The sequence below is a fragment of the Pyxicephalus adspersus genome, chromosome 3 (genome assembly GCF_032062135.1).
Source record: "Pyxicephalus adspersus chromosome 3, UCB_Pads_2.0, whole genome shotgun sequence".
Taxonomy (NCBI): domain Eukaryota; kingdom Metazoa; phylum Chordata; class Amphibia; order Anura; family Pyxicephalidae; genus Pyxicephalus; species Pyxicephalus adspersus.
In genome coordinates, this window is record NC_092860.1 from 63,999,070 (window position 1) to 64,023,279 (window position 24,210).

At 38.4% G+C, this 24,210-nt stretch overlaps 1 protein-coding gene across 1 annotated transcript in view; it reads left to right on the plus strand.

Annotated features, from left to right (window-relative positions):
- The window catches only part of PIAS4 (protein inhibitor of activated STAT 4), a 55,800-nt gene that overhangs the window by 25,413 nt on the left and 6,177 nt on the right, over positions 1 to 24,210 (plus strand). Inside the window, exons 3-8 of the mRNA XM_072404956.1 lie at positions 1,789 to 1,873; positions 2,947 to 2,988; positions 3,142 to 3,232; positions 3,313 to 3,441; positions 13,822 to 13,927; positions 23,265 to 23,338. Coding sequence (XP_072261057.1) covers positions 1,789 to 1,873; positions 2,947 to 2,988; positions 3,142 to 3,232; positions 3,313 to 3,441; positions 13,822 to 13,927; positions 23,265 to 23,338 — 527 coding nt within the window. The remainder of the gene's footprint in view (positions 1 to 1,788; positions 1,874 to 2,946; positions 2,989 to 3,141; positions 3,233 to 3,312; positions 3,442 to 13,821; positions 13,928 to 23,264; positions 23,339 to 24,210) is intronic.

A 24,210-nucleotide genomic window follows, 5' to 3' on the forward strand; every position in this document is an offset into this window, starting at 1 on the left:
GTCACAGACAAAGCATCCCCATCTAACAAGACGGGCATATGCCGGGAAGACAGCCACGTCCACAGAAAGGGGCGGCGTTAACTGTGGGAGGCACCTTACTTGCACTAGGCGCCCTTACTTGCAGTTGGCTCTTCTCCCATGGCTGTGAAGGATAAAAGGGGAGTGTGCAAGATATGACCCCCATATCACGTTTGAGGCTTACTATACTGATCTCTACAAATCTGTTCAGGAAACTCAAAATTCCCTTGGGAGGAACTTGCAGCGGACAATAGATTATTCTTTGGAGGGAGTGTACCTCCGTAAACTTAAGTCAGAACATTTGCAGCTACTCAATAGCCCCATTACGGAGGAGGAAATTTCTATAACTATTCGACAGCTGCGAAAGCTTCGGGTCAGGATGGCTTGCCATATATTATAAAACTCTCCTGCTGGACCTTTTGCCGCATCTTCTGGTTTAATATAATTTTTTTTGAGTGGTAAACCGATTCCCCCATTCATGCTGGCCTCCCATATTACGATGGTATCTAAGCCCAGGAAGAACCCAATGGAATGCGCTAATTACAGGCCCATAGCATTTTTAACTTCGGATCTGAAGATCTTCACGAAAATCTTGGCTATGCGGTTGTCAAAATTCCTCCCCTCTCTCATCCATGGTGACCAGACTGGCTTTATATCCTTCCGTCTACTTTTTGCTATTTGTATCGAGCCCTTAGCAATTTCTATTAGGTCTAACTCTGATATTCGGGGCGTCCAGCTTAGGGGAAAGTCCTATAAAGTGTCATTATACGTTCTTTTAACCTTAACTCAGCCAGTTACCTCTCTCCCGAACTTATGGAGGGAATTGCATACTTATTGTGTGGTGTCGGGTTTCAAAAAAATGCTTCCAAAACAGAGGCATTGCATCTACACATACCCCCCCACGTTTGGTCTTACAGAGCTCCCATTCTTTCATGTGGAAGGACCTCTCACTTAAAAACTTAGGAGTTCGGAATATTTCCACTTATGCTCACTTATACTCCCATAAATTCCCCCCAATTATTCAGAGAGTTAGTCTCTCTTAAGTAAATGGACCAACCACCCACTGTCCCTGCAAAGGTCAAATAGCGTCACTGAAAATTATGCTACTCCCTAAATTACTTTGTTTGAGACCCCACCGTTGTGGGAGCCGCCCCAGGTGATAAGGACTTTGCAGACAGCTTTTTTAAAAGTTCATCTTGACACATAAAACACAGATTAGCCAGGAACATGGGGGCCCCGGGCCCGCACAAATATTTATTTGGTGGCCCGCTTACGGTATTTACCACTGTGGACTTCCTTACCCCTGGAAAACTACTTGTGCCCCTTCCATGGCAGACTTGCATGCATGAATTCAAGAGATACGACTTATGGAGTATCTCGCAGCCCTTATTTGGAATACTGTGATCAAATTTGGGGACACTTGGGAAACATGGGACCGTTATTACGCCCAGTTGCCAGGATGACTTTTTGCACTTTTTATGTCCTATGTCACTGCCGGATCTTTCTGTTGGCCTCTGTCACTATGCAACACATTAGGAGAAAACATAACAGGTAGTGGGGATGTAACTCCTTTAACAAAAAAAAAATGCAAGTCAGGACTGAACCTACTCAAGAGGTAATTTGTTAGGGGGCCTCTCTTTGACTGTCACTTTAGGAATTTATAGTAAGCTAAAGAATGGTGCACTAAATGATAAATATTTGTATTTATAATCTCATTAATAAGGTATATGTGTTTTTTTTTTTTTTTTTTTTTCTTCCTTTCTTTTGCAGTTGCTCAAAACAGTGAAAAACTTCAAGACAGCCCGTGTGTATTTGTCCTTTCACCCAGACAAGTTGACTTGATAAAGAATTCAAGGTACTTATAAGATTTTTTTTTGTTTTGTTTTTATAGTGTTGTTTTTTTTTTTACTAAGTTAGTGGTTAGTAGTAGTTAGGCTTCACATCGGTTTTGTTGTATGGCTCTGCTTTCTTTTTGCATGCAAAGAAAGGAACACCAATGGCATCGGCCTACTGATTCTACCTATAACTCTGTGAGATACTTTGCCTGTTTGGATGTCTTTTGAAGGGACGCTTCTAAATGCTGATGGACTTCAATCTTCTACCCAGCCCCTTTTAGCCAGGCGTACCCACCCGTCTGTCATCAGACAAGCACTTAGATTAGGCTTTGTGTGGATAGAGCTGTAGATAGAGTAGAAGTTATCACCTGTTGCCACTTTCGGGGCCCTGTAGTCATGGGAGCGTTTAAATGCCATCTTTTTTGATGTTGGTGTAATCATTTAAGCTTGGTTCTCATTATTTTGATTACACTACTACAAGTGACTTGATACATATTTTCCTCAGAGGAAAAGATTGTGAGGCCTAGCCTTCTCTCATGTTTCGAATAGGCATTAAGGGGGAATCCGAATCTGTCCCAACACGTTTCTTCAATATGAAGATGTAAGGCTTGCTTGTTCAGGTGGGGGAAATGTGATAGATCCTGATGGGTACTTGTATTTTGTTTTCTCTTACATTCGCTGCAGGGAATAATGTTTTTGAAGGAAGTTTTACACCCCTTATTTTTGCTCTGTCTTGTTCCCTTGCTATTACAAATTGGTTTCCCACCTCTCTATTTCTGCAATGGCTGTTTAATATGATATATATATATATATATATATATATATATATATGTATATGTGTGTATAGTAAAAATATTGTATGTTATTAAACGTTAATGGAAGAGGAATGGTACCCTCTACATTTTTTACATTCAGCATTTTATTCCATTTTTATTATAGAAAGATTTTCAGAAGGTGTAAGCATATTTCTTTTTTGTTATCATGTGTTTTTGTGCATGTGCAAATTGTGAAACTTTGTTCTCTAGATTTGTAAATCTACATTTCTTTTTTTCTTTTTTTTTTTTTAATATATATATCTATATATTATATATAGAGATTTACACCCTGGCACGAAATCTGTTCAAGTGGTTCTGAGGTGAGTCACTGATACATTAGTATTACCCCAATCTTAGTAACATTGATGATTACCTTTTCCAGTTGCATTTCTTTATACTTAAGTCTACAATATTTGTGTTGTTCTTGTGTGTGTGTGTGTATATGGTCTTTTTTTTTTCTTTCCCTTTTAAAGGATTTGTTATACAGACACCAGCTGCCCACAGGAGGATCAGTACCCACCTAATATTGCTGTAAAGGTTAACCACAACTACTGTTCTGTACCGGTGAGTTTAACACATTTTATTTTGAACACCTCTTCAAAATTTGACATTATTTTTCTAATCTGTAGTTTCTTCTTTTCCAGGGCTACTATCCCTCCAATAAACCAGGTGTTGAACCGAAACGACCATGCAGACCTATAAATCTCACTAATCTTATGTATCTGTCTTCAGCTAGCAACAGAGTGACTGTAACTTGGGGAAATTATGGAAAGGTAAGATTGAAGATATGTATAATTTACATGTCGTACACATCACTTGGTTTTAAATAAGAAAAAAATTAAAAACATTTAATTATATGTATTTTTATGGCAGCTTTGAAGTCTTATTCTTACCTCTCTTGAATCATTCTGTAATAGTCAAGTTTTTTTACTCATAGGAACCAGTATCAGCACTGGTTTTGTTTTTAATACATGAAGAGCATATCAAAGTTCTAGCTGTTTTCACTGTGGCTAACCTTGTTATTGTTAGTTATACCAAGCAACTTTTTTTATATCAATGTAATGGTAATGAAAAATGAATTTGATCTCTGATTGCTTGAATTTTTGGTAAAAACTGAAAGAAATCTAAAGGACAGTATATTCTATTTTTTTTTTAACTAAAACAAAAACCACACTAAAATAATTGCCATCAATTTAAAATAAATAAAAATCTTTGAGACTATGAAAATGCATAGTACATGAAACCTGAAAATAGATCGAAAAACCACAGGCTGGAGTGAAATTAGGAAAACTTTTAAATAAATATTTCCTTTGCCAATACAGGACAGACTGAGGTTCATTGTTCGTACCTTGGTGGCTGTAAAGCTGCCTGATTACTTGTGTGGTTGCCATTCCTTACTACGTCCAGCTGGATTTGGTTTCTAGCTCACCTTTCTCCTTTGGGAGACTTGGACCAAAAACAAAATTTAAATGATCATTTGTAAATGATAAAATGTTTTATTCCCCCTCCTTTCCAAATATTAAACCTTTAAGATCTTAAAATTTCTGGATTTAGAGCCGCCGAACACCAGCAGGTTTAGTCCATTAGACTGTGCTCATTAGGCTTATGGAGAGTGAGGGGAAGGTTTTGGAGTTTAAAAGATCCCTACCATTTCCACATTAAAACACAAGTTGTAAATGCAATAAAGGTTAATCAGGCTTTAAAAATATACAGGCACATACAAATATAGGCACCCATAAGACTACAATCAGGAATATCTTATAGCCACCTGCTAAGAAGTTAATGGATACCTCAGGAGCCTACTTCCTTCAGAAGAAGACAGCCTACCTAAGGGGGCCCTCAGGAGACAAGGAGAGCAAGCAAGAGAGCTAAAGTCTCTCGGTTCCCATTTTTTCTATAGTTCCCATTAGGTATCCTTGAGGCATTTGTATTGGTTACTGGCTGTGATCTGTAAGATGACTATTGGTTGATGCACCAACCATCCCCCCCCCCCCTCCCAGACTGGAATTGCTTACTGTAACTTCAGGAATTTATTAGGCCTCCTAGCTAAGTTGATATGGAAAGCTGGAGGTAAAGCCAGGCAGAGTCATCTAATTTTAGGTGTCGTCAAAAGGCCATCAACCCCACCCATGTGTCCAGCCATTCATCCATCTCCTGCTGACTCAGGCTTCGTTATTATGGGAACTGAAGCAGTTTTCTGGTGGTCTGACAAAGCGAAACAGATCACCAACATCCCCACACATATACATATATATCTATAAACAATCTTGAGGTGCAACACAAACATGTAAAGGCTGTGCGAGTATATATGTATATATATATATATATATATACATATACCTATATACCAATTGCCTAACACACATTGGCATTACCTATTGACAATTTTTATGATTTTATATTTCAATATGTTTTTATTAAAGAATTAAATAAAGATTCACAATACAAATAGTACAAACATGGTATAAAACAAAGGTAAAATTACAGACTTTTGAGTTAGATTGACATCAGGTACATATCTGCCTGTTGAACAAAGAAACAAGAACAAAAGCATATAGTAAAAACATTTTTCATATGGTAGAGGTAGGTAAACTGGGGTTTGGGTGTTTTTATTGCCAAACAATTTTTAAACATGGTACTGTTGCTGTTAGGTAGTTTGCTGTCTGCCTACTTGAGCAACTGTCTGACATTTTGTAATGAGAAAAATTATTAGGAATGATCTTGTCCGTGTATCCTTTTTTTTTTTTTTTTTCACTCTAAATATAGGTTTGATAGATATAAAATATTTTGTAATGTGAACATATGCAAATACCATGGGTTTTTTTTCAATTTTTTATGTTGATTTTTTTATGTTGAGGCTAAAAAAATTGATATCACAAAAAAGGCAATTTTGGGCACATTTTGTTTAGTTTTTCACCATTTTTCTGTCCTGTTAAAATATGAAGCTTCAAATTTAGTTTGCTCTGTCTGTATTGTTCTGCAGGAAATTCAGCCATTTGTCAATAAATAAAGCAAAGCAAGTTGGCAGAGGATTATTACTTATTTTGCAAAGATAGTATAAAATTAGTACCCGTAGAAAAGATGGTAAATATCAGAGTGATTTTTTTTTTTTTTTTCCAAACTAGTTTTCTGTAATTTGAATCATGCATGCTTCCAGTCCTGCTGTTTGCTATGGTCAAGTGTCCCATACAGAACATTGACCAAGAGAAAGCTATAACACCACATCCAATACCTTGATGTTTCTGTGACAACCTACTTAATACTAGGAAGTATAAGACCCACGTTGTCCCACGTATGGAATTAAACTGGAGCTTTTTGACGCACAAGCCTGCAAAAAAAAAAAAAAATGTAATTTTGAAAGTAAAGAAAACCATAACTGCTGTGAAACATACAGGCAGCTTGGTTATGTGTCAGGGATACATGGCTGCATCTTGCACTTGTGTCTTTGTAGTTACAGCTGACTTTTCACACATTTTTAACTTTATATTAAAGGGTAGAAAACCCTTTCTTGTAAAGTAGTGCAGTGCTATACCACTTGATTACACATAACTTATTTATGGACATATTTGTTTTAATTTATTTGTATGAGTGGATTACTTGGGGTCTTATTGATATCTAAATTTCATGTCATGAGCCCATCAAAAAACGTTTTAACTCTTTTTTTTCTCCCGCTGTATGTCATGTACCCAATCTCACTCAGGCATGTGCAGACGGGGTTTTTACCTCAATGAAGAAAAAAATTGGTAAGCTTCCAAAGCATGTGCAGTGAGATTGTGTGGTTTTTAAATATTCCGGGGGTGACCACCCCCAGAATTTGCTATTGCTGCTCGCATCTGCAGTGAGATGTGAAGCACAATGCAGAAGTCCTGCATTGTGCTTCGCATCTCACTGCTGATGTGAGCAGCGGCGTGGCCGGGACCCGGGTGGTATTTAAAAGCAGATTACTCAGTAATCTGCTTTTAAATTTCCCGCCCGGCCACGCCCTCCCCCCCGACGGACCCGGCATCAGCGGGACTATCCGATCGCCGCTGGAGCGCGCGGGGCAAAGGTAAGGGGGCTTCTAAAGTTACCGCTTTTTGCATGTAAAAGCCCCCCTGAGTCACACTCGGGATTACCGTTAGGGGGGTTTTTTATGGTAGTGGGCAATGAAAATAAGAATGTATACAATGAAATAAACTGTTTCTATGAGATAAACTTTAAACAATATACTATAAATATATTGATTCAATAGATGAGTTAAGACTGAGCTAGACAGAGTTATTCTGTCTACAATGGGATATATTCATACATAAAAAATGCACATAAAAACAATATGCATATGATATGTGCATGATAGATAATGAGACAAATGAGACAAAATCACTCTGTCCACATTAAGGTATAAACATAAATGAATAAATGAACATAATGATGATATACATAGAATATGTACATAGTAAATAATACAGTAAGTAAAGGCATAACAGGCGTATGACCAGTATACAACTAATTATATAAAAGTAATGAATGGGAAATATAAATGATTATTGGAAGGGTAGAATATCCATTTCAGATATCAGAGAGAATATCCATTTAGTTATCCATTAAATCGATTATATTATCCATTATGTTCATAAATCTGTTTTTTCAAAGCTTTTTTTTTTAATTTTTTACCCACATAATTTTAAAATATAATCAAATAGATGACACCTTGGGAGAGGCAGTTGACATGGTATTTGCATTTTAAAGACTGATCCATTAGGAAGATAGAGGAAAATTAAGCACTCAGTCTATCTACATTTATTGCATTTACCACATCTGAAAGTACCATTTGGTATAGGGTTGGTATGGGTTGCAGGATGAGGCTCACAATGGCTAGAGACTAAAGAATCTTTTAAAGACCTGGACTTTCTATAGGTGATTTGAGGTTTGGTTTGATGTAAGTGTTGATGTTCGGGTCTGCTGTTTAAATACCCCAATGTTTCGACAGTATATTGTGTATATACTGATGATATTGGTTAATCTTTGTAATGATGTGTAGTTTGGTCTCCTTTGAGAATGAGTGAGTTTTGAAGATTAGATCTTGTTAGGGTCAGGACCCTACAATAAGTTCTTTTAAGAAGTTTTTTTGCTGTAGCCTCTCTGTACCAATCTTTCACTCAATGCTTTTGCTTCAAGTTTAAAATCATTATCTGTGGTGCAATTCTTTTTCATTCTAAGCATCTGACTGTATATAATGCTATTTACTAAGGGTTCGGGGGTGTGCACTGTTGGCATGCAGGATTGTGTCCTGCCATTTCATTCCTGTAAATAGTTGTAGTTATGTGGTGGTCTGAGATGTTGATGTACACATCTAGAAAAAAGATTTTTGTGAGTGGGAATTTATCTTAAATTTACGGTTATAATCATTAATTTAAATCAATTCAAACGTATTATGAAGGGTGTCTGGTGAACCTGTCCAAATCAAAATGAGGTTGATATATCGACTCCATAGTAAAATAGAGGCCTGGTATGGTGCGAAATCAGGACTGGAGAAAAGTTGTTACCTCCAATCTCCATATGTTTGCATATGATGCGAAACGCCACTCTTTGGATTTGGAGGTAATATTTGTTGAACATAAAAACGTTCTTTGTTAAAGAAGTGAATCATGAAGCGGTTGAATGGTTTGCAATGAGGGATCGTTAGTGTGAAGAGTGGATGCTAGAACCTGAAGGCCTCTACAGTGCGGTATGTGACTTTAGAGTCCTTCTACATCTCTGGTCACTGAAGTAGTGTTGGAAGGAAGTGTATTGTGGGGAAGTTTCTGTGGTTGTAAATGTTGAGATGGGGGACGGAGGGTGTACGGCAATTGTGGGCGATAAGCTCCACACAAGGGTCTAACCGATGTCCAAACAAGGGTCTAACAGATATCCTGAATATATAATAAAGTTTGAAACACACAATCATGTAAAAAAAAAAAAAAATAAATTAAATACTGAGAAATGCAATAATTCTGTATACTGTATAGTACTATATTTTTCTAAAACACCTCCCTAGTGTGGTAAACTTTAAAACGGGAGGCACAACGGAGTCCAACGTCACATTCCGGGGCATTGAAGCCGGGTTTCCTCACAGATTTTTTTTCCCGTCCTCCCCTTTCTTGGAGCAGCACACTACACACATTTTTGTGTGCTTTTACTTTCTTGGGGTTGGTGGAATGTACTCCGGAAAATGATGAGCACGAGTGTAGCTGGTTTACCGTGTATGAAGCCCGTCGACCAAATTGATGTTGATTTGCATCCTCTTCTGGTGCTAGGTGTTTCGCACATATAGCTTCACGAATTTTCCATATGAATTCAGGGTGGGGTACATGCCTGTCATTTTGTTTTTTTTAGAATGTATGCATTCCACAGACACTGTTCCACTAGATGGCGAAATATTTTTTATAGCACTTTCTCTGTTGCTTTCTGACAGCTGGATAGAAAGTCATGGCCTGGTCGGTTCTGTCGACACCCCCCATTGAGTGGTTGTAGTCGATGATTACCTGGGGCTTCTAAATGTCTTTCCTACTGCTTGCTCTGGTTTGAAATGTGGCGGTGTTGTGAACAGTGCTCATCATGCAGACATCCATCTTTTCATGCCATCGGAGAGCCATCATCTTTCCTTTTTGCCAGGCAACTTTATCCCCAGGCTTGAGCTTTTGTGCGTTAAAATTAGCTGTCTATTCCGCCGGTTAGCCCTAACGGTTCCGTAGGCATCCGTTTTGTATCAGGTACTCGTAAAGCTCAGGGGACGTATAAAAATTGTCTCTAGTAAGACAATAAATACCCTTGGTTCAGCTAAGGCTCAATAAGAGACAGAACAGGAGACGTTGCCACTCCAAAAGAACTAAATCTGGGGTTAAATGTTGTGTCTTTGCCTGTGTAAATAGCAGAGTTCCAGATATATCCAGATTCGGATTTGCACAGCATAAAAGATTTGATCCCAAACCGTGCTCTCTTGGACGCTAAGTACTGCACCCAGCTCAGTCTCCCCCCTTTATATGCTATCAGACATTCATCCACACTAATATCCCTTTCAGGCACATAGCAGGTTTTGTAGCTGTTTTATAATCATTTTATAAACCTCCCAAATTTTTTTGAGCTTGGGGTCAGGGATGGGTGGTCCCATCAAAATCATCATTGTTGGTAAAATGTAAAAATTTCATGATCAGGCCAAATCGAAATTCAGGCATAACCGTGCCAAAAAAAGGGGGGGGGGGGGGGAATCAGTCTGTTCGTGGACCAGTATAACTTCTGAAAGGGTTTCCCCACCACCCCCTGGAGAATAACAAGGCCCAGAAAAAGCCAAACATCTTTTTGGTTGACCGGTTCCCACTTCCTGTTTCTGGACGATCTTGCACGTTGAGAAACCAGCTGTTGCGCTGCATACCTGTTTGTTTCTTCAACTATTTTCTGAATGACTTGGCCATTAGGAAATAGCTCCAGGTAGGCCAGACGCCCCAGTAAATGGAGACCTAGGGGGCACAGGCTGGGCCTGAGGAAGTCAATCGCGCATCAGGTGTGCACATCACTAACCTCCATAGAGTCGTCACTCGCGGTCTCGGTCGCAGAGTCCGATGAGAGGACTCCAGTGGACTCAACAAGTGACTGCAGATCGCTCTCGCTGTCCGAGAACTGTTCCAACACATCTTGGATTGATAGACGCCTTCTGGAGCTTGAAGCCATAGCAGCCGGTGATGTCAGGGTCCAAGCAGAGAATGGGAAAAATTAGGCAAAGATCAGCAAAGGTAAAGCAGACAGTGTTACACACTAGCAATCCAGGGATTGACTGGTAATATTTAAAACTATGATTGTGTATTTACTGTGTTTAATTTGTATTATTTTGGATTGGATAGAGGAGTTTGTATTGAATCCAATACAAAATTTTAAATTTCCCGCCACGTCGACAGGCGCACGCACTGACATCAACAGGAATCGCCGAGGGACGCGCACGCTGAGGGAAGGTGAGGACGGGCATCTGACACTGGAGACAGGCATTGACGCTGGAGAACTCTGCCGGAGGACGGGATCCGATGACAGCTCACTGGAGGATGCCAGTGGCACCAGCTAAGCAACGCTTGATTTTATTTTTAGCTTCCTTGAGCCTAGTTCAGGGTAAACGCTTTCAGCAAGTTTTTTTACCCAGAACTAGGCTTGGTAACCGAGGTTAAACAGTGAAAAAAAATTGTTAGCTGAAAAATTGTTAGCAGGGCCCCTCGCTAGCCGACCTATCACTGTAATAAAACTTTTCTAGGTGTTTGAAATTTGAATTGTTCTATGAATTTAATACAACTGTTAATTCTGGGAATGGGTATCAAAAATTCCCCTTTTAAGGGTTTCTAACTTTTTTTTTTTTTTTCTGTTTTTAAAGTAGGTGAATAATAATTTCATAAGTTTGTTAGAACAGTTTCTGAGGATGTTTTCCCAGTCAGTTCTAATCCACTCAAGATGATTTACATTGGGAAAAATTTGGATTCAAAGTCCTGGAAAATTGTTATTGCCCAGAATATATTTTTCGAAAAACTTTGTGCCAATGAATGAGGGATTTTTTTTCTCTTGTATTTGTTTAAATCTGAAGATCTGATTGATTTAAATAGAGCATCTGTGAAATTATATTCTCTGGTTACCCAAGCCTGAGTTTTCTGCACTTTGTTTCTTAAAGGTCCTTGGGTGAGTGTTAGCCTGTCCTTCATTGGCTTGTGCCCTGGCAATGCCTTCTCCTCTTGTGTAATATAGGTCCTGTTAGGCATTTTCTTCCAAAACAGGCCTGTTTCATCACAGTTAAAAACTTGTTGGGGAACAAAACCCTCAGCCTCCACAAATTCCCCAAACTCTGTAACAAAATCATTAGCGACATCTGGATCAGCACTGGCTGCCTCTCCATGCCTCACAACACTGAATGCCAGTCCTCTTCTTAAAATTATCAAAGCAACCATGGCTGGCTTTAAACACTTCACTTTCTTGGCTCGTTCCTACCTTGTTTTTCAAAAGATCAGCATGCATCAGTTTTGCCTTTTCGCAAATCATTGCCGCCGATATGCTATCGCCAGCACACTGTTTTTCTGTTATCCAGTTCAAAAGCAATTTTTCAACATGCTCTAATGTCTCTGATCTTTGTTTCATAATACATTTCACCCCCTTCGCAACGATAGCTGATTTAATAATGTCTTTGTCTTTCACAATTGTAGATACCGTCGTTCTCGCCATTCTATATTCAGCAGCCAAGTCCCGGATACGCATGCCACCTTCATACTTTTCAACAATCTCTTTTTTCACCCCCAAGGTGATCCTAACCATTTTCTTCATTGCTTGGCTCTTCTCCTTAACTTACTTAGAACTCATGATCAATGAATTCTATAAAAAGCACAAAAACAAAACACAAAATCACATGATTCACAGAGTCACAGAGAGCGGGTTCTTCACAGAACGATAGCATCTGTTGTACTGACGCTTGTGCGTATACAAAATGAGTGAAATGTAAGTGCACCATATTTAACAAACAGAATATGATTCCCTCCTTAACTCTTCTCCCTAACTTACTTTGAATTCATGGTCAATGAATTCTCTAAAAAGCATAACAACAAAACACAAAATCACCTGATTCACAGAGAGCAGGTTCTTCACCGAACTATAGCATCTGTTGTACTGACGCTTGTGCACATTCGCGGCTAGTCTCGAGAGAAGTCTCGAGTCGTATTCCAATATTCCGTATTGTGTGTGTATATATATATATATATATATATATATATATATATATATATATATATATATTAAAATTGTATGTATGTTCTACCATCACTCCAAAATGCATGGAGACATTTCAACCAAACTTGCCATACATATGACTGAGTGCATATTTTTACAGCGCTGTGCTATATGTCAGAGCTATATTTGGATGAAACGCATGGAGACATCTCAACTAAACTTGCTATGTTCCACCATCACTAGGAAACGCATCAACACATTTCAACCAAACTTGCTAGACATACAGTATGACTCAGACTCATGTGAGTGCAGCAGTCATCTTTGTGCATCTGGGGGACATTAGAGTGTCAGCTCCTCAGCCCAGATACTGATGGGACTGGCTCAGTGATCTCTCTGCAGCACTATGGTATATGTCAGAGTTAAATATACATGTATAATAATAGTGTGTAACTGGGTGGGGGCATTATAATGTCAGCTTCTCTGTACAGAGACTGATGGGACTGGCTCAGTGATCTCTGTACAGCACTGTGGTATATGTCAGAGCTATGTAAATGTATAATTATAGTGTGTGACTGTGGGGGGACAATAGAGTGTCAGCTCCTCTGTACAAAGACTGATGAGTCTAGCTTAGTGTTTCATTGTACGGCACTATGGTATATGTCAGAGCATATGTGTATGTATATGTAAATCTATATATATAAAATTGGATGTATGTGTGTACTCGAAAACTCGTGGAGACACTTCAACCAAACTTGCTATACATATGACTGAGACTCATGTGAGTGCACCAGTCATATTTGTACAGCGCTTTGCTATATGTCATAGCTATATTTAGATGGATGTATGTGTGTATGTCATCACTAGGAAAAACAGACATTTAAATTAAAATTGCTAGACTTACTGTATGACTCACTCATGTGAGTGCACAGCTGATCTTTGTACAGCGCTGTGTTATATGTCATGAGGTATGTTTGCATGTATGTATGTATGTGTGTATGTATTGCTCAGTGACCGTGTGCCTTTTGCTTATATTTTTAGATACTTTTTTTGGACTCGAAATTTTTAGCCTGTAAATAATGCCTTTGGGAAAACGTAGGGCAATTGGCTGAGTGCAGTCAAAGGCAAAAAATGAAACAACACCATAGACAAGAAAATCACTATAGCTTTATTTGATTCCTTTTCCTGTATAATATAAGATTGCAATAAAAAAAATACCTGGGCAACGCCAGGTAATCAGCTAGTATATAAATAAATGTGTGGTATTGAAATATGTGATTGGAAATTTTTTTGACCATAAAGTGTTGGGAACAACAAGCTTTGCTATACAAGAGGGTCTTGGAAAAGGCATGTTGATTTTATCATTATTTGGTGCATGTGAGTGGCACATGATTTAAGCAATATTTAAATAATGCAATATTATATCTTCCCCCCTCCCCTCTTTTGAACAGAGTTACTCTGTGGGCTTGTACCTGGTAAGGCAGAGAACCTCATCTGAACTCCTGCAGAGACTGAAAACCATTGGAGTGAAGCATCCAGAACTGTGCAAGACTCTGGGTAAGAATGTGGTAGAACAATAGCGAGCCTATTAACTGCTCCTTGGATTTCTCTTGTGTAATAAACTTTAGATTTGGGTACTTGTTTTTTCAGTGACAGCTTAATTCTAATGGCGCTAGAAAACGCTATCTCCTATTACTGCATAGTTGTCCCCAGCGGGTTTTCCACATGCGCAGCGCCCGGCTACCGTGCCTCCCCCACCCACCTCTCATCCTCTGTGCTCTAATCCTCTTAAAGGAACACCCTAGGATTGCTCCATGCTCAGAAATCATCCGTTCAGAGGATTAGAGCTGCTGTTGAGAGGTTGGAGGGGTAGAACAGCACAGCTCCAATGAAACCAGAACAAAGGCAGTCCCACCCCTATCTGATAGTATGTGCTATGTGTGATTTAAACCCCCCCAGACATAATCCCAAGTGTGACTTACGTTGGAATTTACCTGCAAAAAGGGGTAATCCCGAGTCACACTCGGGGCAGCCCAAAAAACCCTCTTACCTGCAGTGCCCTGATTTACATTTTGCCCACTATTAGCCCTGACCTTGATCTGAACTTTGTTGAACTTTTCCTGAATTTTTTCATCATTTCCTGATTTTTACACTTTGCCAACAATGAAGAGTTTGATGGGACTACCCATCCTGCACCAAAACTCAAATAAATTTGGGAAGACCTATGTGCCAGAAAAAGATATCAGCATGGATGAGTCTAAATGCTTACAAGGGGAGGCTCAGCTGTGTACCGAACATTGCGTCAAAGAGAGCACAATTTTGCATGAAAAGCTACGTGCTGTGCGACTCCTCAACTGGCTACATCTGAAATTCCATCTTTTACACTGGAAAAGGGACACAATTCAACCCAAGATACTGCAACTTTGGATTGGCAACATCTTCAGTACTATTGCTCATTGAGCCATTGCTAAATCAGGGCTATTATGTCACAACCAACAACTTTTACACATCTCCTGAACTTTCAGTTTCTTCTTCAAAACAAAACAGATGCATATGGAACCGTTAGGGCTAACCAGCGCAACCTGCCATCAGTGTTTGCAAAAAGTAAGCTGAAGACAGGAGCTACAAGGATGTGTGTTTTTGCTGCTCAAAGATTGATGACCTTGGAAGGAAGATCAGCAAAAAAAACAGGTTCTACTGTCCTGATTGTGATGTTGGACTTTGTGCAGCACCCTGCTTCAAAATTTTTCATACCCAGGATGTCTACTAGACATTTAATTTGTTTTTCAATTTAAAATATTTATCAATAATACTGCACCCATGTACAAATTTCAGAGAACATTTTTTGATAGCGTTTTTAAATTACATTGTTATATTCATTTTTTATAATTGTTTACTATATTATAATTTATGTTTATAATATATTAAATAAATATAATTATACCCGGCAATATATTGTATATATAAATTGTATCACTTTTTGCATAGAAATACTGACATAATTAGAACACTAGGGGGGTTAAACAAAAACAAAAAAGCTGCCTGTAAAATGTACCGTATTTTTTGCCATATAAGACGCACTTTTTCTTCCCCAAAGAGGGGGGGGGAAAGTTAGTGCGTCCTATACGACAAATGTGTTAAAAAAAATAATTAAAATATTATACTCACCCGATACCCGATCCTGCGTGTGTCTCTGCAGCAGCGTGTCTCTCTTCTCTCCTCTGCCAGCATCGTGTTTTCTCCTGTCTGTAAAGCAAAGCGAAAGAAGCCGGCACAGCGCCACCTGCTGTTCCCTGTCCTAACTGCAGTACAATAGAAAAAAAGCACAGAGTGATCAGAAGGGGAATTTGAATGACAGAGTGATCAGAAGGGGAGTTTGAATGACAGAGTGATCAGAAAGGGAATTTGAAAGGTACAGAGTGATTAGAAAGGGAATTTGAATGGCACATGAGTGATCAGAAGGGGAATACCGGTATGAATGGCACATGAGTGATCAGAAGGGGAATAATCTTTCAGAATCTTTTTTTCTAGATTTTCCTCCTTTAAAATTGGGTGCGTCTTATATTCCGGAGCGTCTTATACGGCGAAAAATACGGTATCTGCCTGAGTGTACAATTACGTCATTGACTGCACACTGTGATAGCAGTGTGTGTGTGACATGCTGCAAGTCATTTTCTGCAGCCTTACAACTCATGGTGTACAAACCTTCATATCTCCTAAACCGTTGATGGAAACAATATTCAGGGTGCACAGGGGTCCCTCATTGCTAGTAGTACCCATAATTTCAGCATCCTATCTTCAAAGAATTTTAAGCTATGGGGGTCACAACTTCACTAAACTTGTGAAAATTAAACATTTACGTTGCTGTTTCAAAAGAGAGTGCGCCTAGGAGTCCTAAATTGAAAATGCGTATTGGGGACCCTTATAGCAATAAGCATTGGGGTGGGGCCCTTAAGTTTATACCTAACTGTGACAAATCTTTAACTATCTTACTATATTACCCTGTCCGCTTCTCTACTTTGAACCCCAATTTCCCTAGAGCGGGTGCATAAAACCAAAAACGTGGATGCAAGTGGGGGACACCTTTTGGCTAACTCCCCCAAAATGTCATTATTATAGCATCATTAGTTATTAAAAAACACGTAAAAAACTTTTGCCCATAAAAATGTACTGCCCTGTTACACATTATTGCCCACTTCTAACACTTGAACCCCAATTTCTCTGCAATGGAAAGGAGTAAGAAACAAAAATGTAGGTACAAACAGAACATCTGTGGCTAACATCCCTTAACATTTCATCACTATTACATCATTAGAACATAAACTCTGCCCACTAAAATAAAATGAGGCTTCAGGTGTTTAAACGATTGTCATTTAACAGGGTAGCGTGTTTTAATGGTCAGAGTTTTTTTTTTTATTTATTTTTTTTTTTTGTAATGATGCCAGAGTAATAAAAGTTTAAGGGGTGGGGGTGTTAGCCCCAGGTGTCCCTGACTTGCCCTTTTGTTTACCTGCCCCTTTCCTTTCTGGAGAAATTGGAGTTCAAGGTAGAGAAGCAGACAGATGTGTGTTAAGGAAGTGCTTTTTGATAGGTAGAGATTTTTTTATGTTCTCCTAATGCCATAGTTATACCATTTTAAAGGGCTTTACCACACTTGTCCCCCTTTTGCACCTGCATTTGTGGTTTCCTACACCTCCCTGTTCCCGAAGTTGTGGTTCAAAGAAGACAAGACAGGGTAGCATAGTATGACAGTTATAGTTTTGAATAGGTAAAAATTTATGGGCCCCACCCCAATGCTTTTTGCTTTATAAGTGACTTCCCTGGTCCCCAATTTGCATTTTCAACTTAGTGCTCCTAGACGCACTTTCTTAAAAAAAAAAAATCTCCAATGTTCAATTTTTATAGGTTTTTAAACTTATTACCCCTATATCTTGAAATTCTTTTAAAATGTTTTGTTAGCACTGAGAGTACCTTGTGTACCTTGGTCTTTAGGACCAACGATTTAGGAGATATGAAAGATTGAACACAGGGAGGAGTTGGTTACATAGTAGGTCAGGTTAAAAAAAAGACATAAGTCCACTCAGTTCAACCACAAGGGAAGTAAACATATCCCATATATAAAACCCTGGACATAGTTGGTCCAGAGGAAGGCAAAAAAAAACCCTGGTATAATTTGCCTTAACGGGGAAAAATTTCCTTCCTGATTCCATGAGGCAATTGGATGTTCCCTGGATCAAGGGTCACTGCTATTTTTACTTTAAAGCCTTAACACCCAGTTACATTATGTGCATTTAGAAAAGCATCCAGCTTTTTATTAAAGCAATCTATAGTAGTTGCTGAAACTACAGTACTTCCTGATAAGATCCTATTCTACATTTTCACAGACGTTACAGTGAAGAATCCTTTCCTTATCCGGAGTTTAAACTGTTGTTGTTGTCATCTGCAAACACAGAAATGGTACTTTTCATCTCAAACTCTATACCTCTTAGACCATTTGGAGTATGAATAATTAATCACTACTCTCTGGATGCCGTCTTTAAGCCAGTTCTCTATCAGTTTACAGATTGACTTTTCTGAACCTGTTCTTCCTAACTTGCATATTAACCGTCTGTGGGGTACTATGTCAAATGCTTTAGCAAAGTCCAAGTACGCTATATCAACTGCTACTCCACTATCTACCTGTTTACTTACTTCCTCATAAAAAGAAAGTAAATTTGTTTGACAACTTCGGTCTTTCTTGAAGCCATGCTGACTTTCACTTTCAATATTATTTTCTAGCAGAAATTCCTCTGTGGTTCGTTATCAAACTCTCTAGGACCTTTCCAACTATGGACCTTAAACTAACCGGTTTGTAGTTACCTGGTAATGACTTTGCTCTCTTTTTGAAGATAGGAACCACATTGGCCTTGTGCCCATCTATTGGTTACCATGCCAGTGATATAAAGGGTTTAAAAAAAATTAGAAAAAATGGCTTTGAAATAACTGAGCTCAACTCTTTGAGGACACATGGATGCAGTGCATCAGGTCCTGGTGCTTTATCAACCTAAATTTTGCCCAACTGTTTCTCAATCATATCAAATTTGAGCCAATATGACTCATTTAACCGCCTTGGCGGTATTCCTGAGTGTGGCTCAGGGTGAATTTTTTATACCAAAAGCGGTAACCCCCAGCCACACGAGGTAGGAAAAAAATTCCCTTCACCTCGATCCAGCAGCGTCCTTAGGGGTCCCCGGGCGGCTTTTGCATCACATCTCCTGTGTGATCATGTGATTCGTGAAGCGTCAGGTACTCCGGGGAGGCGTGGCCTGGCGGTAAATTTAAAAGCAGATTACATTGTAATCTGCTTTTAAAACATAGATAAAGGTATAAAAAAATAAATCCAAATAATAAATCCACAAGTTTTTCTTTTATTGTACCCTTGTTTGGACAAATTTAAATTTTATTTTAATTTTTTAATAAATGGGCTTTGTAGTATTTTTGATGCGGATTTAAAATCTGTGTTCAGTTATTCTCCAGCACATCTAGTTTTTGAGATGCAGCTAATTATATATTGTATGAAATTTGTTATAAATAGCCTTAACATATTACAACATTAAACAGTTTTCTTTTTTTAAGGTTAGAGACCGCACTAACTGCGATTGATTTAATTTGTCATAATGCCTAGAAATTGCCTTAATGTTCCAGACAGTTTTTGTTACGTGTGTGGTTTATTCACGACAAAAGCACGTCGCCAAATTACCACAGAACTGACAAAGATATACAAATTATATTTCGGCTGTCCACTTGGTGACCAGGATAAATCTTGAGCTCCACATGTCATCTGTACCATTTGTTCCAACAGACTGTGTGACTGGCTAAATCGGCGTAAAATAGCAATGCCAATTGCAATCCGGATGGTGTGGAGAGCACCGCGAGACCATCTAATCGACTGCTATTTTTTCCGCGTCAACAAAAGTGGATTCTCAGGTAAAACTAAGCACAAAATTGTTTATCCCAGCCTCGATTCTGCAATTAGGTCTGTTCCCTATGATGATTCATTGCTAGTTATGGTACCACCACATGATGGACTTGCTTCTGTGGAAGGTGATGAGGAATGCGCTGGACTTTCAGCCAGTTACAACCCCGAATCATCTGATCCTGACTACTTGGCTGATGAAGATTCAGAACCAGAGACCTTTACACAAGCAGAGCTGAATGATCTCGTTCGTGATCTAAATCTCTCAAAGACAAAGCAGAACCTCTTTCTTCAAGGCTTAAACAGAAGCACTTGCTTGCAAAGGGTGTAACTAACTCACTACAGAAAACGAAATCATAACTTGACAACGGTCTTCACTAGTGATGGCTCACTGTGCTACTGTCATGACATAAATGCACTCTTTAACAGTTTGTCACAAGAGCATGTTCCATCTGTATGGCGTATCTTCATTGATTCCTCTAAAAGAAGCTTGAAAGCAGTCTTTTTGCATAATTGGTACTTCCACATCAAGTGTACCGATTGCCCATTCTTTTAACCTAAAGGAGTCCTATGACAACATGAGTTACTACTTGAAGCAATCCAGTATAAATCACACCAGTGGAACATCTGTGGGGATTTAAAGGTCATTGGCTTGCTGATGGGAATGCAAGGTGGATTCACAAAATATTGCAGTTTTCTTTGCCTGTGGGACAGCCAATCTATGGGAGACCATTATGTCAAGCGTGATTGGCTACCAGGGGATACCTATAAGCCCGAAACAAGCAGTGTCAAGTTTCTGCCTCTGGTTGATCTTCATAAAATATTTTTGCCACTTCACCATATCAAGTTAGGCTTGATGAAGAACCTTGTAAGAGCCATGGGTATATTAAACTCCATGGGTTTTCAGTACCTTGTTGAGAAGTTTCCAAACACATAAGCACTGCAAAAATGAAGGAACGGATCTTTATAGGGCTATATATTGTCTGTTTTGTAGGATGATGTTTTCAAACAATCTCAGCAGCTGAGCTAGAAGCTTGGGATGCATTCAAGTGGCTGTGTGAAAAGTTCCTGGGCAACTAAAAGTCTCCTGCATACAAGGAAGGAGTTCAGAATCTGCTTCATTCATACCATAAACTGGGTTGTCGCATGTCGTATACATTTCTTGCACTCACATCTAGAATTCTTCCCGGAAAATCTTGGTATGGTGACTGACGAACAAGGAGAACAGTTTCACCAGGATATTCAGTTAATGGAGCACCGCTATGAAAGTATGATGGCTGACTGCTGCTGGATGCTGTACTGCGACAATCCTGACAAAAGTGTACACAAGAAAATCATACTCTTAAGCATTTCTGAAAAAACAATGTTACCTGACTGAAACTGTTCAGTAGATCTATACCACAGTGTACCTTATTTTACTTCACACTGAAGATGTATTAACATTCACTTCAATGGTGCTTACGTTTTAGTACAAAATACATGCACGTACAACGTTAACTATAATAGTACTCAACTCAGGAACAGTTAGTAAAAAACTGATTTAGAAAAGTTTGCTGTAGTTTTTGATGATTATCAAAACAATTTTTTGTTGACCTGTGTAATTATTATATTCTAATTTATAATTTGTGTTTCAAACTTTATCATACCCGGGAGTTATTCCTAAGAATTACAGGCCTAAGATATTAAACAACAAATATCCACGCAAAACAATGAACCGCATTTGACGCAAAAATACTGACATAAGTACCCAGGGGGGGTTAAGGAAGTGACATTGCTATTATGAATTTGGACTTCAGCCCTGCCATTTTCCTTTGTGTACAACTCAGATACATCCTTTAAGGGGCATACATGCTCAGATCTGATCTTTTTGCTATTCATATATTGAAAAAATGTTCAGGGATTTGCCTTACTATCCTTTGCAATCTGTCTTTCATTTTGTAGTTTTGCACATTTATCTCCTTTTATACATCTTTTGTTATATTCTTAATAGTTTTCATACCATGAAGGTGATCCTTCATTTTTATATTTTTGGACTGCCTTTTTCCTGTTCTTTATCTCTTTAACATCAGCTGTGAGTCACATAGGTTTTAATTTTAGCCTCCTAAACTTATTACCCACTGGAATATATTTTAGTGTGCTTGTGTAGAGCACGCTTGAAACATTCCCATTTCTGTTCTGTGTTCTTTGAGGACGATATTGTCTCCCAGTCCAAGTCACAGAATGTCGCCATTAATAATGGGAAATTTGTTCTCTTAAAATTAAATGTTTTTATCTTTCATGTTTTTGCTTCCTGCTTACATTAAATGAAATCATATTATGGTTAGGCAGCAGAATATGACAAGCAGACTTTACAAACAAACACCGCTATCACACTGCGCTGCCAATGACCTCATTATACATGCAAGCTCAGGTGCACATAGAATATGGCCAGTGATGAGAGAATAATACTGGCTGACCTTTACTGTTTAACATCTTTATAAATGATATAGAGTTTGGGATTAAAAGTACCATGTCTGTGTTTGCAGATGACACCAAACGATGTAATGGAATTAAGTCCATACAGGGTGTCTATAATCTGCAAACGGACCTGGATGTATATTTTTTGGGGAGCCTAATGGCAAATCACATTTAATATAGATAAATGTGAAGTTATGCACTTGGGGGCTTACCACATGTATGCTTCATACTGTCTAGTATCCTGCCCCTGTACAAAGCATTGGTCAGACCTCACCTGGAATATGCAGTCCTGTTTTGGTCACCAGTTCACAAAAAATACACTGGATTTGGAGAGATTGCAGAGAAGGGCAACTAAACTAATAAAAGGAATGAAGGAGCTCAGCTATAAGGAGAAATTAGCTGAACTGAATCTATTCTCCCTTCAGAAGAGATGTTTAAGGGGGATATGATCACCCTGTATAAATATATAAATGGTCCATATAGAGAACTCTCTTCCCAATTATTCGCTTTGAGATCATTACAAAGGGGGCACTCTGTATCTGGGAAAGATAGGCTCTAGGAAAAGATTAAGCTCAGGATAAGGAAGAGATTCTTCATTGTAATAAGGTCTGTGAAAATGTGGAATCGGCTCCCTCAGGAAATAGTTTCAGCAACTACTATAGATTGCTTTAGGAAAAAGCTGGATGCCTAACCTACTATGTAACTATGACCCTTCCCCTTCAGTCTTTACTGCCGTGGTGGTAAAGACTAAAGGGGAAATCTGCAGCCTACTTCTGGACATGCATCATCAGGGTCTTTCCTATTATTAAAAAAAAAAATGTGCTTTCACATGCTCAGTGCAAGGCGGCGCTGGACATAACCGTGAGCATCAGAAAGAAGAGGGAAGCTGAGCCAGCCTGGGACTCACTTGGCTTGGTTTGTGGAGCATTCAAGTCAAAAAAAAATTCTTTAAATAAAGCCTCGGGCACATGTGAAGTTGGGCACTGGCAGAAAGGTTTAATTTACTGCTTCTGCACACCAGTAACTACTGCTGCTTATAAAAACTGATGGTACAAAAGAGCCAATAGTCACTCAGGAGCAGTAAATGGCACATTAGACATTTTGAACAAAGTATAGGGGGGTAGGTAGAACACAGACACAATACTGGGTTACTGGATACCTATAGCATAAACAACTGGGAGCAGTAAACTTGCTGTCTTGCCACGCCTACTTTTTTGACCACCTGGCAGCAAAATAATTCTGAGGACAACACTGTACTATGGTAGTTAAAGACCTATTTTCACAAAGCTAGACTGGAAAGCTAACGGGGTAAAGCAGCATAACCACAGCTTAACAGTAGGATCAATAAAGTAGATGCACATAGATTTTCATTCTGTGTGTTAAAGTGAGAAAAACTGTGTTTTTTTTATTTTTTTTTTATTATTTTTAGTTTTTAACTGTCACTTCTCATGCTAACAATAGTTTTTTTTTCTATTTATGCAGTGAGAGAAAAACTGTGTTTGGATCCTGACAGTGAGATTGCCACTACAGGAGTTAGAGTGTCTCTTATTTGCCCGGTAAGGTATAGAAAAATAAAAATAGGCTCATTCTTTTTCATTCTTGCTATGTAGACAAAGTTTGGAGTATTGTTTCAAAAGCAACCCACTACATTTAAGAATAAAAGGAAAAGCCACATCCCTTAAATTAAAACGAAGGAAAGAAGAAAAATAAATCTGGGACTTTTGAGGTGTCCAATCATTATATACATGAGATATATATACTTTATGACAATACAATATGCCAGATGCAAATTATATACAATAAATGTAACAAATTCTAGCAATTTTATTTCAGCAAGTTAAAAACTAAACTACAAATTTAAAACATAACATTGGATCTGATTTACATTAACAATATATTTTTTAGCATGAATGGTAGTATGTTTTTGTTTTTTTCATTGTTTCCCTTTTTCAGGAAACAAGAAAAGACCTATACAAAAATAAGTTTAAGTGTTTACCATAACATAATTGGCTTCAATATAAAACAGCAAGAAGGCATAACATTTTCAAAAGTTAAAGTGGTAAACTGTTTTGTCAGCTGTGAAATATTTATATATTTTTTTAAAACTGATTAACATTATCATCATGCTTCTGCGGAGTATTAAGTACACAGGAAACATTCCTTTCTGACAACATTGCCACCCACTTGGACTGGCTGACAATTGACCTCAAAATAAAATACAAGCTGTTATGCTTTGCTTTAACCACCTGGGCGTTACACTGAGGTCTAGATTTCTGTTCCAAAAGCGTTACAGGTTTTCATGAATTTTTTTTTTAAATTGTAGACATGTAATGTACAGAAATATGTCCGAACAGGGTTCTAGTAGATATCATGAATATAAAAAATGTTTGAAACACACAATCATGTAAAAAAAAAAAAATACTTTTAA